This window comes from Callospermophilus lateralis, chromosome 15 (assembly GCF_048772815.1).
Source record: "Callospermophilus lateralis isolate mCalLat2 chromosome 15, mCalLat2.hap1, whole genome shotgun sequence".
Taxonomy (NCBI): domain Eukaryota; kingdom Metazoa; phylum Chordata; class Mammalia; order Rodentia; family Sciuridae; genus Callospermophilus; species Callospermophilus lateralis.
Genome location: NC_135319.1, coordinates 46711745 through 46726412, shown reverse-complemented (window position 1 = coordinate 46726412; position 14668 = coordinate 46711745). Strand labels below are relative to the sequence as shown.

The following is a 14668-nucleotide window of genomic DNA, read 5'->3' as shown; positions in this document are numbered from 1 at the left end:
GTTTAAAAGATTTGTGTAAATCTTAATTAAGATTAAGTGCAAATTGGGTTGGGGTTGTGGCTCAGCAGTAGTGTGCTTGCCTAGCATGGATGAGGCTTGGGTTCGATCCTCAGCACCACATAAAAAATAAATAAATAAAACAAAGGTATTGTGTCCAACTACAACTAAAAAATAAATATTAAAAAAACAAAAGAATAAGTACATCTTAATCACTCCAGAAAATTCCCCTGTGCCCCCACCCCAGCCCAAGGGCAACAACTGACGTGGATTGGTGTCCCTGAAAGGATTGCCTTTTCCAGAAAGATCTACTTATTGTAAGTTCATTCCTTGAACAACTTCTTATAATTCTCCAAAGCTAATAAATACTTTTTTTATTTGCAATACTCGGGATTGATTCCAGGGGCACATTACCTCTGAGTTACACTCTCATTCCTTTTTATTTTTTGAGACAGGGTATCTCTAAATTGCTGAGACTGGCCTTCAACTTGTGATATGTCCTGCCTTGGCCTCCTCAGATGCTGGGATTACAGACCTGATCCAGAGCATACAGCTATTTTATTAATTTCTCTTTTCCCTCAAGGGAAATGTCTCCAAGAGTTCTTCTTGCTCTTATCCCAATTTAGAATGGCTGCATTTTTTACTCCTCCTGCACGGTTATTTATTAGAATAAAGTTATTATTAGAATAAAATTCATCTTGTGAATTCCTCTTTCTATATCAAATTTTCGGTTTTTAAAAATTTAATAACAGTTATCAAGAATACAAGCAATAATAAGTGTTGATGAGGATGTGGGGGAAAAAGTACACTCATACATTGCTGGTAGGACTGCACACTGGTGCAACCACTTTGGATAGCTGTGTGGAGATTCCTCAGAAAACTTGGAATGGAACCACCATTTGACCCAGCTATCCTACTACACGGTCTATATCCAAAGGACTTAAAATCAGCATACTATAGTGACACAGCCACATCAATGTTTATAGCAGCTGAATTCATAATAGCCAAACTGTGGAACCATCTAGAAGCCCATCAATAGATAAATGGAAAAATAAACTGTGGTGTATATACACACACAATGGAATATTATTCATCATTAAAAGAAAATAAAATTATGACATTTGCAGGTAAATAAATGGAGTTGGAAAATATCATGCTAAGCTAAGTAAATCAGTCCCAAAAAATCTAAGTCCATGAGTCCATGACAGGAGAGGGTGGTTTCGGAGAACCAACTTTGGAATGGGATAAAGGAAGGGTGGGGAGGGATCATAGGGGTAGGATGGTGGAATGAGATGGACATCATTACCCTAGGTGATGATGTATGACTCAGGGTATGTATAATTGCATGAATGGTGAATCTCTACTTCGTGTACAGTCAGAGGATTGAAATGTTGCATTCTATTTGTGTAAGATGAATTGAAATACATTCTACTGTCATGTACAACTAAGTAGAACAAATTAAAAAAAAAAATCTAAGTTCTGCTTGGTAGTATAGGGTATGGCCTATAATCCCAGTTACTTAGAGGCTGAGGTGCATTAGCAACTTAGTGAGACCCTGCCTCAAAAAAAAAAAAAAAAAAAAAAAAAAAAAAAAAGGGTTGTAGCTCAAGGGTAGAGCACTCCTGGATCCAATCCCTAGTATCCCCAAAAAGGTTTGTATTTTTTAAATTTATTTCATTTTTCCCTTGCTCCTTCCTTTCTTTCTAGGTACTAGGGATTGAATCCAGGGCCTCACACATGCTAAGTAAGCATTCATCATTTTTTTTTTTTTTAAAGTATTCTTCTGCTCCCTATTTTGTTTCCAAATTTCCCTTTTTCCTGTTTGTATTGGTATGTTTTCCTTGAATGTTTGGATATTCTTGAATGACCATTCATATGGCCTATTGTGTAAAATAGGCTTCAGAAGCAAACCCTGGAACAAATACAGTGTGAAAGAGATTTTTGAGGAAGAGTTCCAAAGAAAATCTATAGGGTGGTAGAACATGAAATCAATAAGACAGAGAAGCAAAGCAAGGGTGAGACATAAAGCAAAACTCTGTAGGAAGTCAGGAATGGCTAACTTCAGCTCAATCCTATGGGGAATTTGGTCCAGTGTAGGTTCCAGCTAAATACTGTCCCAGTTAGGGCAAAGAGAAATGAAGTATCTATACCCCATCTCTTAAGTCATTGGCTATGGACTGCTACTAAAGGAATGTAAATTTCTAAGCATTTTTTACTCTCTTTTCAAGTAGGCAGTGTATTCTGGCAGCTCAAGAGCAGCCCTCCAACAAACAGGCATAACTACCAGGTCTTGAGAGCATTAGTGTTCAGGAAAATGGAAAAGAGATCTGAGAGGATACTGAAGGAACACTAACAGCATCTGCGACTGTTCTCTGATGAAAAAAGCTTTAAATGTTTAAGAGCATGAAGCTTTGTTAGTGAATGACACTGTAGATAGTAAAGCAAAAAAAATTTGGTTTCAAATTCCTGTTATGAATTGAGAAAATGTCTATTTGTACATGAATGTTCAAGCCTCATTATTAATAGTAGCCAAAAGAAGGAAACAACCCCAATGCCCATCAATTAATAAGTGGGTAAATAAAATATGGTATATCTACACAATAGAAAATCATTTGGTAATAAAAAAGAAACATAGTATTGATGCATACTATAATATGTATGAATCCTGAAAGCATGTTAAGAAGCCAGATACAAAAAAGCCACATATGGTGTCATTTATATGAAATGGACAGAATAGACATATTCATAGAAACAATGGTTGGCAGGGTCTGAAGAAAGGAGGGAAAAGAGTATGATTGCTAATGGTATGAATTTCTTTTGAGGTTGAATGTTTTGGATTTAGTGGTGATGGCTGTACAACTCAAAACAAAATCCTCATTGCTCTACCAAACTATTTTCCCTTTCTTTCTTTATTCCTTGTGATGGCTATTTACAGAAGTTCAGGATAATTGTCACTCTAATTCTAACAATAATTTGTGTTCTTGCTCACTTCTACTTTCACTTCTCTTCCTATGATCTTGTCCTTTACCCTACACCACAGCAATTTCAACTCATGTTGTAACTGAAACCTTGTCATTTAAGATTATTCCTCATAATCTCAATTTCATGAATTGTATTGTCTAATACCCCTATGCCAAGGGTATGTAAGTTTTTTTGGGTTTTTTTTTTGGCAGGGGTGGTTCTGGGAATCAAACTCAGGGCACTAGTCATGCTATATACATGCTGTACCATAGTAATCACCTCGAACAGGCCCCTAGTGCTGCTATGACATTACATGAATCTGCTCACTCTTTTGTTCTGTAGAGGAACATTTTATATTCCAGCTTTTCTTTCCAAACCTCCATTTCTTTTCTCTGTTCTCACTTTCTGTACACAGAGAAAATAAAAGCCATCAGAAGAGCACTTCCTATGTTCCATCAGCACATACAGCAGTCTTCTGCCTGTTTCCACATTTTCTACCTTTGCTGTTATTATATTTATTTTGTTTATTTATTTTTATGTGGTGCTGAGGATGGAACCCAGAGTCTCACACGTGCGAGGTGAGCACTCTACCGCTGAGCCACAATCCCAGCCCCTCATTCCCATTTTAAACTCCACAGTTTAGCCTATTCAAAACAAAACAAACAATACCTTTTGACCCCATTTCTCCCCCCCATTCATTCCCATACTATAGCTCCACTTAGTGCTTATAGAAAAGTTTGCCCTTATAAGAAAGATTTGATTATCTCTAATTTCTGTGTTCCCATCCTATTTCTCTCATCATTTCTTTGACTAATTGTTTTATTTTGAAAAAAATCTGATTCTACTGAAAAAAGTTACAAGAATAATAAGCACTTTGTTTCTCATCTAAGTCCCTCATTGTTTGTAATAATTAATGCTCTGCCACATTTACTTCATTATACACACACACAAACACACACACACACAACTCTTTTGGGGGAAACTGAAGTCTCCCAAAGTAAATTACAGACATTATGATACTCTAAATATTTTGGCATTTCTAAGAACAAGCATATCCTTTTCATAACGCAATATACTATTACATCCAGGAAATTATAACATTGATTTAGTTATCATCATTTAATATACAGGTCTTCAAAATTTCCTAATTACCTCAAAATGTTCTTTATAGAAATATTTTTTTCTTAATATAGGATCCAATTAAAGTACTGTTCCTGTTTATATCTCTTCAATTTCTCTTACAATTCCCCCTGGTTTTTGTGACGACACTGATATTTCTGGGGATTTCAGATTACTTATTGTGTAGAATATTCCATGTTTCACATCTTTCTGATTATGTTCTCATAGAGTTACATTTTTTAAAAATTAGGGTGGGGAGCAAGATTATAGGTGATATTGTGAACATCACACACTTTCAATGCACAGAATGTTGGTTTGTTCTATGGAGATGCTACATTTGGTCATTTGGTTAAGCAGACACATCCCAGGTCTTGCTATATTGTAAAGGTACTTTATTCTTTATGTAATTAAGTAATATGTAAGATGATACTTTCAGATCTCGACACTATGCTGCTACCAAATGGCCTTTCACCTTATTGGAGGATGTAAAACAGTCGTGCGACCACATTTATTTGCTGGATAGTGTTCTTAAAGGGCTTCCTGTCTTACCCATTATTTTTTGTTTATTACCGTAGATTTAAAGATTATTTTTCTTACTCAATATATTATAGTCCATTACCAACATTATTCTTTTTAATGTTCCAATTATACTAATTTGTTCAGCAGGAGCCCCTTTAAACCAATTCCTATGTTTTTTTGATGTGTTGCCATTGGTTTGTGCACTTTCCCTGATTTATGGCACAAGATCTGCTTCTCACTTATGTTATACTTTCCTTACCACAGACTTAAAATTGGTCACTTCTCTGAGAAGCCCTGGTCTAGTTTCTTTTCACCAGGGAATGGTGGTTATACATGACCATCTATAAGCTCACAGTGTTCACTGCCAAGTTTCAGGGTTTTTTTGCTCTGTTTTAATTTTTTTTTTTTTTTTAGTTGTAGATGAACACAATACCTTTATTTATTTATATGTGGTGCTGAGGATCGAACCCAGTGCCTCACACATGCAAGGCAAGTGTTCTACCACTGAACCACAAAATCCCAGCCCCCATTGCTGAGTTTTTGTTGCAAATCACTTCATATAATTTCATAGAAATTATCTGCATTCTTTTTTATGATTAAATAGTAATTCACTGTGTAGATGTAACCATAGTATATTCAATAGTTTTCCATGGATAAACGTTTAAATTATTGCCAATATTTATAATTATTATAAATAATGTCACAATGTAATGTTTTTTCATATTTGTGAGGAATTACCTTCAGGTAAATCACATTCTCACTTGAATCCATTATAATTGGATTTTTGCCATTATTAACTCTTGCCATAGTCACTGATGACCAATATGTTGCTAAATCCAAAGGCCAATTAATTACTGAATTGCATGACCTCTCCGAGCATTTGACATAGCCAGTTACCCAGCCTTCTTTTTTTTTTTTTTAAATTGACTAGTTTGTTTTTAAATCTTGACTTTTTTTTTTTTTTTTTTTTTTGAGAGAGAGAGAGAGAGAATTTTTTGATATTTATTTTTTAGTTTTCGGAGGACACAACATCTTTGTTTGTATGTGGTGCTGAGGATCGAACCCAGGCCGCACGCATGCCAGGCGAGCGCGCTACCACTTGAGCCACATCCCCAGCCCCCCAGCCTTCTTAAAATACTTTTTTTGCCTGACTTCTAGGATATTTGTGGAAGTATCTTTCTCTTCAGTCTTCTGAATGGTTTCTCTTTCTCTCGATCTTCTTTAATAGTTACTCCTTATTTATTTGATTTCAATGCTCTTCCTATTTTTTACTTCTTGTACCTTAAACATGCCAGAATACTCCCAATTTAGAATTTTTTGTGCCTAGCTGTTTCCTCTGCTATTTCCCCCAACATATCAGATATCCACACACTTTCTTCCTTAGGAATTTTTGTTTACAGGTGGGAAAACTATATAGAATAGGAGATAGAATATTCTAATAATTTCTTAAACAACTTTCAACCAGTTCTGTTTATTTTAGCATAACTCCTTCACCTCCAATGTCCACAGCTTTGAGAAATTTGCAGTATAAATTAGGTTGATTTTCAGTTTTCTCCATTGCTATTTTAGAATTAGGATATTTTTTGCTAGTTGCTATTCATTTATTCTGCCTTCACACTTCCAAAAATGTATAGCTGTTTTATCCAACCCATCCTGTAGGCTTTAGTACTTAAAAAACAAAAGCAAAAAAAAATTTTTTTAGTTGGGATTTCACAGGGAGCAAAAATGTCATGTGTATGCTATTCTTTCTGTGTATGTTTATGTGACTGTGTGTGTGTTACTGGGAATTAAAGGCAGGGGTTCATTTATGCTAGGAAAGTACCCACTAAACTACATACCCACCCCTTTTTATTTTATTTATTTATTTTTAAAATTTTTATGTATTTATTTATTTACTTTGAGAGAGAGAGAGAGAGAGAGAGAGAGAGAGAGAATTTTTTAATATTTATTTTTTAGTTTTCGGCAGACACAACATCTTTGTTGTTTGTATGTGGTGCTGAGGATCGAACCCGGGCCGCACGCATGCCAGGCCAGTGCGCTACCACTTGAGCCACATCCCCAGCCCCCCCAACCCCTTTTTAAATTTTAAGATAGCATCTTACTATGTTGCCCAGGCTGGCCTACAACTTACAATTCTCCTGCCTCAGCCTCCCAAATACTACTGTCTTTTTTTTTTTTTTCCAGTGGTGGGATCAATCCCAGGGCCTCACACATGCCAGGGAAGCACTCTAACACAGAGCTCAATTCCCAGACCCTATTCCACCATTGTAATGTGAATATTCTAAAATTATTTCATCTTGCCAGTTGTAGTACACTCTGGTAATCCTAGCAACTCAGGAGGCTTAGACAGGAGGATCCCAAGTTTGAGGTCAGTTTAGCCTTGAAAAAATTTATAGTGCCTTATTTTTATAAAATATTTTGCCCTTGACCTTCCGAAAGTAACATAGTATGTATTTTAAGAATTTTTTATTTTATTTTATTTTGAGTCTTACTAATTGCCCAGGCTGACCTGTGGGAGGCCATCTTCGCATGTAATTTGAGTCACCTCCCTGGCTGGGCGAGAGGTGCTTAGGCACATCTTGTATTCAGAGCTTTCCCCACCCTTCTGAGGTCCGAGGGCTTGTCCGTGTGGAGGCGGACAAGGCTTCATAAATGAAGGTTCAGAACATGAAAAATCTCTAGGAAGTTTTGAATTAAAGAGACAGACTCTAATTACTTTTAAACCAGCTCCAGGACAGCTTCTCCTGTCTCCAGTCACCTATTATGGTAGTGAGGTTTACTGAAGAGGCGCGAGAGAGAGAGAGAGAGAGAGAGAGAGAGAGAGAGAGAGAGAGAGAGAGAGAGAGAGAGAGAGACACACACGGAGGGAGGGAGGGAGGGAGGGGGAGAGATAGAGGAGAGAGAACACGCGAGGGAGTGGACTTTTAATGGGGAACAGAAAATTCTGGGGAAAATCCCATCCAATGAAGATTAAGGGGGCAGTGTCCCAAGGTCAGGTATGACGATTGGGTCTTTGGGGTAGTGGCCAGACACGCCTCCACACGGACAAGCCCTTGGACCTCAGAAGGGTGGGGAAAGCTCTGGACAAAAGACGTGCCTAAGCACTTCTCCACCAGCCAGGAGGTGACTCAAATCCCGTGTGAGGATGGCCTCCCATAGGTCAGCCTGGGCAATTTAGTAAGACTCTATCTCAAAATAAAATAAAATAAAAAATTCTTAAAATACATATACTATAAGTTACTTTCGGAAGGTCAAGAGCAAAATATTTTCTAAAAATAAGGCACTACAAATTTTTTCAAGAGTTCTTTCAAATCACAAATATAAAACAGTTCTGTTTATTGTTCTATTCTTATTTTTCATACAATACATATACTATATTCTTTTTCTAAATCCAGTATTTAATAAAAAATAATACTACAATTAAATCCATTTGTACTAGTTGTGATAATTCCAATTTATTTGGTGATAAGAGACTGCCCACATTTTCAGAAAAGCAGAACCCTGCTCATAATTAAGGGAAAAAAATGGGGGCTAGGGATATAGCTAGCTCAGTGGTAGAGCACTTGCCTAGTACATATGAGGCATGGGTTCAATCCTCAGCACCACATAAAAGTAAAAAAAAAAATCAATCGATCAAACGTACTTCCAGGACACCCTTTCAAAATCTGAAATGCGTAAGGATTAAATCTATACAAAAATAAATTAGGGCTGGGGTTGTAGCTTTGTGGTAGAGCGTTTGCCTACCATGTGTGAGGCATTGGGTTCAATTCTCAGCAACACATAAAAATAAATAAAATAAAGGTCCATAGAAAACTAAAATAAATAAATAAATAAATATATATATATATATATACACATATATATATACATATACATATACATACATACATACATACATATATGAAAAATAAGTTAAGCAGTGGTGGTCACCTAGGTTTGAACTTTTAAGTTTAGGTAAGGTTTTTACTTTAAATGATTTCAAAATATCTTTTTAATACCACCAGATAAAGCAAATGTAAAGTATATGTCAACCACAACCACAACAACATAGTATCACTGCTGTTACTACAGCAACCTTCTACAAACTTAGCATGTAGGAAAAATACTTACCTGTCTAAGAATATATCTGGGAGTGGTGGATAGGTCTGCATGTCAGGCACTCGTTCATGGACTATAACCATAATGAAAGATGTAAATCCGAATACTATAAAAACATATATACAACTTAGTATGGTCTTCCAGTACTCTGGGTCCAATCTTCGAACAGGATGTTTGTTTTTGCCATTCATGTACTGGTACTCATCAGAATTCAAGTCAGTGATGGGTCCATCACAGTCATGTGAAAGTTCACCATTACAGAGCCAGTCTGCACTTTGAAGAGCACTGATGAATGGGGTCATGGAACTCATGGGACTGTCACTATTGTAGCCCATTTCTTCTAAAACATCAATATGTATTTTCTGCAATTTTCGGACAGAAAGCATTAACCTTTTAATGTCCCCTAGGACTTTGATTTCCAGAGGAGGAGACCGGAGATCATATTCAGTCAATGTTAACAATGTGATTCCATCAAGTCGGTGCTTATTGCATAAAATGTCCACATATTCAAAAAAGCCTTCATCCTTCAGCCACACAGCTACATGCTTGGTAGTCCAACGTCGAATACAGAGTTGATTGGGACCTGCCATTTCTTCCTCCACTGTCTGCCAAGGGAAAATAAGTAAACAAAACAAAAATTTTAGTGTGTTAACAACTCCTTCAAAGACCAAATACACAAAAACATAGCAGAAACAGTCATTTACCCACATTCCCTACTGGATTCTAGAGTCAAAGAAATAAAAATTATTAAATAATAAGTGACTTTTCAATAGATCAACATTATATACACTATATACATTTAACCCCAAAGCAGAAGAAAGGCTAATGAACTAACATTTTTGTTTGTTATTTGTTTTCTGGCGGTGCTGGAGATACATCTCATGCATGCTGAGCAAGTGTTTTATCACTGAGTTATATCCTAAGCTCCATGATCTAACATTTTAGAGAAAGTTATTTCACAAACAGCTTTTCTACCATATCAGCCATAACTTACTTTAAAAGACTTCTGTTGACAACAATGGGGGAAAAATATCTCATTTTAATACTTTTCATTAAATGATAGCTATAAAAAGCTTTACTGTATGTTAAAAAAATCAAATCTCTGAAATCACCATATTCTTAGAAAAAGTATCTTTCCAATTTGAGGCAGAAAAAAATCCCCCACAAAAGCAAATAGATAATTGTAATGCATCCTGTTGTCATATATAACAAATTAAAATTAAAAGAAAAAACCCTGCACTTCCCACTTAGACAAATTACAATATTTTACGTCTAGGAAAAAACTTTTTTGTTTCATTACTTTTGTCATCATTATCAATATCATAATCAAAAACAATTGTTTGGGCTGGGGATGTGGCTCAAGCGGTAGCGCGCTTGCCTGGCATGTGTACGGCCTGGGTTCGATCCTCAGCACCACATACAAACAATGTTGTGTCCGCCGAAAACTAAAAAATAAATATTAAAAAAACTCTCAAAAAAAAAAAAAAAACAATTGTTCATTGTAAATTTCTACATTGGTGGGACCCAGGCATGTCTGTCTTGTCAGGTTGATCAATGTGTTATTTGAACAACAGTAATAAACAAATGCCCTATCAGAGTCCTTAAAAAAAAAAAAAAAAAAAAGCAAATAGATAACTGTAATTCCAGGAAACTCTTTAGAGTTAAAATATTTCTATCTACTATTATACATAAAATGATTTCTCTAACAGATATTGAGCCTTTAAACTAGTTATAAATTTAGGTCTTAATAAGAACTCAGTTACTTCTATATTGTGAATATCTCATTATAGAATGGAATAAGACACTTTTGGGATTTTAGTGATAATTTTTTTAAATGGTCTTTTCAATTAACATATAAGTTTGATGACCCATACTTTACATTACAGTTATAAAAGGCCAATATTATGCTATGTTTTAAAAAGCACTTATTAATTTTACTATTTTTATCCTATTAAGATGTTTATGTCATTTTCCTATTGTAAAACTTTCAGTTACCCTGGACTGTGTCAGGTTTATAAAGTATATATCAGATAAATGGGAGACAAAGTCCTACATAGGGGTTAAAAAAAGAAAGGAAAAACAAAACATTATGTCTCAAATGTACCTCCTCAACTACTAAAGCCTGTGTGTTTTCTGACATTTTTCTAAATTTCTAAACACTGAGTCTATTTCCTTCTGAGATGATTTTCAAAATGTGACGGGGAAACTTGAAAGTATTTTTTAAAAATATGAAAAAAAAATGATACAATGAACATCCATGCGCCCACAACACAGTTTGGGGGGTCAAAAAAGTTCCAATACAAATGTTTTATTTCTTAATCTGGATGGATACTAGTTATACAGGTATGCTCCTTCTATGAAAAATCATCATGCTACATATTTATGATCTATACTTTTCTGTATATATGCTAACATTTATTTTAAAAGAGCATTTTAAAAAGCAAGACTAAAAATTATATACAAATTTATCCTGAAAGATAAATCAATGTCCTTCACAATGAAATGGATAACATTCTCCTCCTCTCCTCCCAGATGTAATATCTCCTAACTTTGGTGTTTATCATTGCTTTTTGCATTTTGTGCTATGAAAACCTTCTATAGTTCCTTAGGCTGAGGACAGTGAAAAGCAGATGGTACATGCATTCTCCTCCTATCCACACAAACTTCTTGCCATGAAGACTTAAAATAATTCAGCAAAACAGATACTTTAATAAGTACCACTTGTATCATCATATTATTTCAACAAGAAACACACTTGATAAAATTCCACCCACAGATGAGTGAGAAGAAAATGTCAGCTAATCATAAGTATTTATTTCTTAATTACTTAATCCAAGTTTTTAGAAGGCTTAAACCATATTTTGTTTCCAAATAGAACTTTTGGTTTTATCAACCCTATAGATTTTTAGTCTTAAAAATTAAAATCAAATCCATCTAAAGGAGTTCATATTTTTTTAAAGTTACTACAACATTACAAAAAAACTCTGACTCAACTCTTTTTTTAAATTTTTTATTTGTTCTAACTTATTTGTACATGACAGCAGAATACAAATAGTACAATATTTCAATTCTCTGGTTGTACACAGTGTAGAGACGCATCCTCATTCTCACTCAATTCTTTTAAGCTACAGTATATCATTCTCCACCCCAAATGTCAAGGAACTATGATTTGTGGAATTTACACATTGTAAATTCATATACACAGCTAGGTAGTTTATTCTATCTACTTATTCCACCTACTTACATATCTCCTTTTCTTCTAGGTATACTCTGACTAAATTACTTGACCCTTAGATAGCCAGCAAGCATATGCTACAAAATCAACAAAAAACAGTTATGATGCAGCAACCTGAGAAAGAAGTGCACTCATAACAACAAGGCCAGATTTCTTCATTATATTCATTACATTTCTATTCTGCTGCTTTTCCCCTTTAACAGCTTACCACCAATGGGTTCCAAGTCACTCCCATGCTTGTAGCATTACTCTTCAGTACAGTTTCATCTCATATTCTACTCAAAATGATTCTTCTTTCAATTTTTTTTCTTTCCTGTTTTTCCCTGTCTTAGCTCATAGTTCTTTACAACCTCCACCAAGCAAATGAGCTTAAGAGCTTTGAAGCTGATGTTTTAGCTGCTAGAAAATAGGAGTTATCATACACAGAAGCCTCATAGAAGTCTTTGAGTCTGGTGTGGGAAGGCCCTAAAAGCATGACACATTTCACTGTTCTGCTTCATCAGGTCAGTGCATGTCCTTTAATTATATGGTACTACATAATAGTTAGAGACACTAAATCACTATTTAACTATGTTGTGGAGCCCTGCATTAAAGAGATATATTAAAAGATGATAAAAAGGTTTAGGGTCCATTTAATATTTATGTTGTGCCACAGGAATTACAGGGAACAGAAGACTTTGAACAAAAAAGAGATACAGGTTTCATACAAATTAATAAAATGAAGAAATTAGGTTAGTGAATGCTTTCAGTTTTAACTAATACTGGTTTGAATCAATTATCATTTAAAGGACTCCTGCTTCTGGCCAAGATGTAGTAACAAGGACTAAATTTATTTACTCTCAGACCTGAAACAACCAAAAACCAGACAAAATATATGGGAGGTGGGGGTCAAGATAGCGGACATCAGGTAAATCCATTAGGGATAGGAAACCACTAAGGTGGGCTCTATCACCCTAGCTTACTTCTTTTGAAGGCTTTCAAGCCATAAAGGCATAGAATGAGAAACCCAGATGAGGCCTAAGGGACTAGCTCACTTGAGAAAATAAAATTAAAAGTCTGGGGTGATCATGGTGGCTAGTGTTCGCAGGATGAATACTAGAGAAGATAAATACACACAGAGGGAGAACTCCAGAGATTTGCAGACGGTCTCCCTTGAATACTGAGTTGAATGCTGATCAATGTGTGCATAGAAGGAAACTAAGACAGAGAAACACCACCCAAAAAAATTCTTGGCACTCACAAAGGCCAAGAAAAATGCCTATCCCAAATAGCCAGACTGGGGAAAAAAAAAAAAAAAAAAAGATCAAGGATGCTGATAAAATTCTATAATGCTGGGGAGTGATACTGACCAAATTATATTGTTATGTTGTGTATTGCATGCATGTACAAATATATAACAACAAATCTCAGTGTGTACAACTATAATGCACCAATTTAAAAAAATGTGGAAAGGGCTGGGGTTGTGGCTCAGCGGTAGATCGCTCGCCTAGCAAGTACGAGGCCCTGGGTTCAATCCTCAGCACCACATAAAAATAAACGAACACAATAAAGGTATTGTGCCCAATTATAAATGTGGAAAAAGGAGCTGGAGTTGTAGCTCAGTGGTAGAGCACTTACCTCACAAATGTGAGGCACTGGGTTGGATCCTAGCACCCCATAAAAATAAAGTCATTGAGTCCATACACAACTAAAAAATGTATTTTAGAAAAGTGGGGAAAAAATTCTATAATGCACAGGACTCCTTTCCCTTCCCAAAAATGAATCATTTGGCTCAAAATATTGGTGCAGAGCTGGCCACTGTGACACATGCTTGTAATCCCAGCTACTTAAGAGGCTGAGGCAAGAGGATTGCAACATGAGCAACTTAGTGAGGCTCTGTCTTAAAATAAAAAATAAAAGGGGTAGGGATGTAGGTGTTCAGTACTAAGTGCCCCTCCTTCAATCTCCAGTACTGGAGGGTGGGTAGGACACTATCTCTTGAGAAAGGATGACTACACTAAATCTATCTCTGGTCCTGTGGTAAGGGCTCTCCAGGAACAAAGAGAAGCAGACATGGCACACTCAGTAACCAGGTATGCATGCATGACTGTTAGGCAACTTGGCACAGTCAGTATCTATGTGCATATGAGGAGTTGCAACTGTTGCAGTTGTAGAGTACAAAAAACCCAATCAGAATGTATGTTACCATATTGGGGAGACAAAGGGACTACCATGCAAGGGCGAGAGACTGGACTATCAATACCCCCACTATGCTTGGGGCTCAGACTTTGGAAACCAATCTGCTGAGCCAGCGCTGACATTAATAAATGCTGCTTCCTGCTGAAAGCCCTGGTGTCTCTGCAAGAATCCTACAACAGTCCAGCCTAACAGATCTTAAAAGAATCAAAAGGATCAAATTGTTTTCAAGCAATTTAACTGTATTTCACAACCAGTTCAGGAATATTAATAGGAGAAATATAAAAGTATTCAGAATTCAATAGGTAAAATTCATAATACCTGGCACCCAGCCATAGCTTATCAGGCATGCAAAGCAGGAAACTCAGAAAAATACATTAAGACAGAAATTGATTCATACCTAATAAAGGATAAAAGAATTAGCACGTAGATAAGAAAATCAATAGGTATAATAACTGTATTATGTTTTTTAAAGTTAAGAGACATGGACACATTAAAAAAAAGACTAAATTTGAATTTTTACAGATGAAATTATATTATCATTGATGGAAAATACATTGGATG

General features: G+C 35.7%; 1 protein-coding gene across 3 annotated transcripts in view; it reads right to left on the bottom strand.

Moving 5' to 3' along the window:
- The window catches only part of Samd8 (sterile alpha motif domain containing 8), a 58126-nt gene that overhangs the window by 19080 nt on the left and 24378 nt on the right, over positions 1-14668 (bottom strand). For all 3 annotated transcript variants that reach the window (XM_076834699.1, XM_076834700.1, XM_076834701.1), the window contains exon 2: positions 8707-9299. In XM_076834699.1, coding sequence (XP_076690814.1) covers positions 8707-9299 — 593 coding nt within the window. The remainder of the gene's footprint in view (positions 1-8706; positions 9300-14668) is intronic.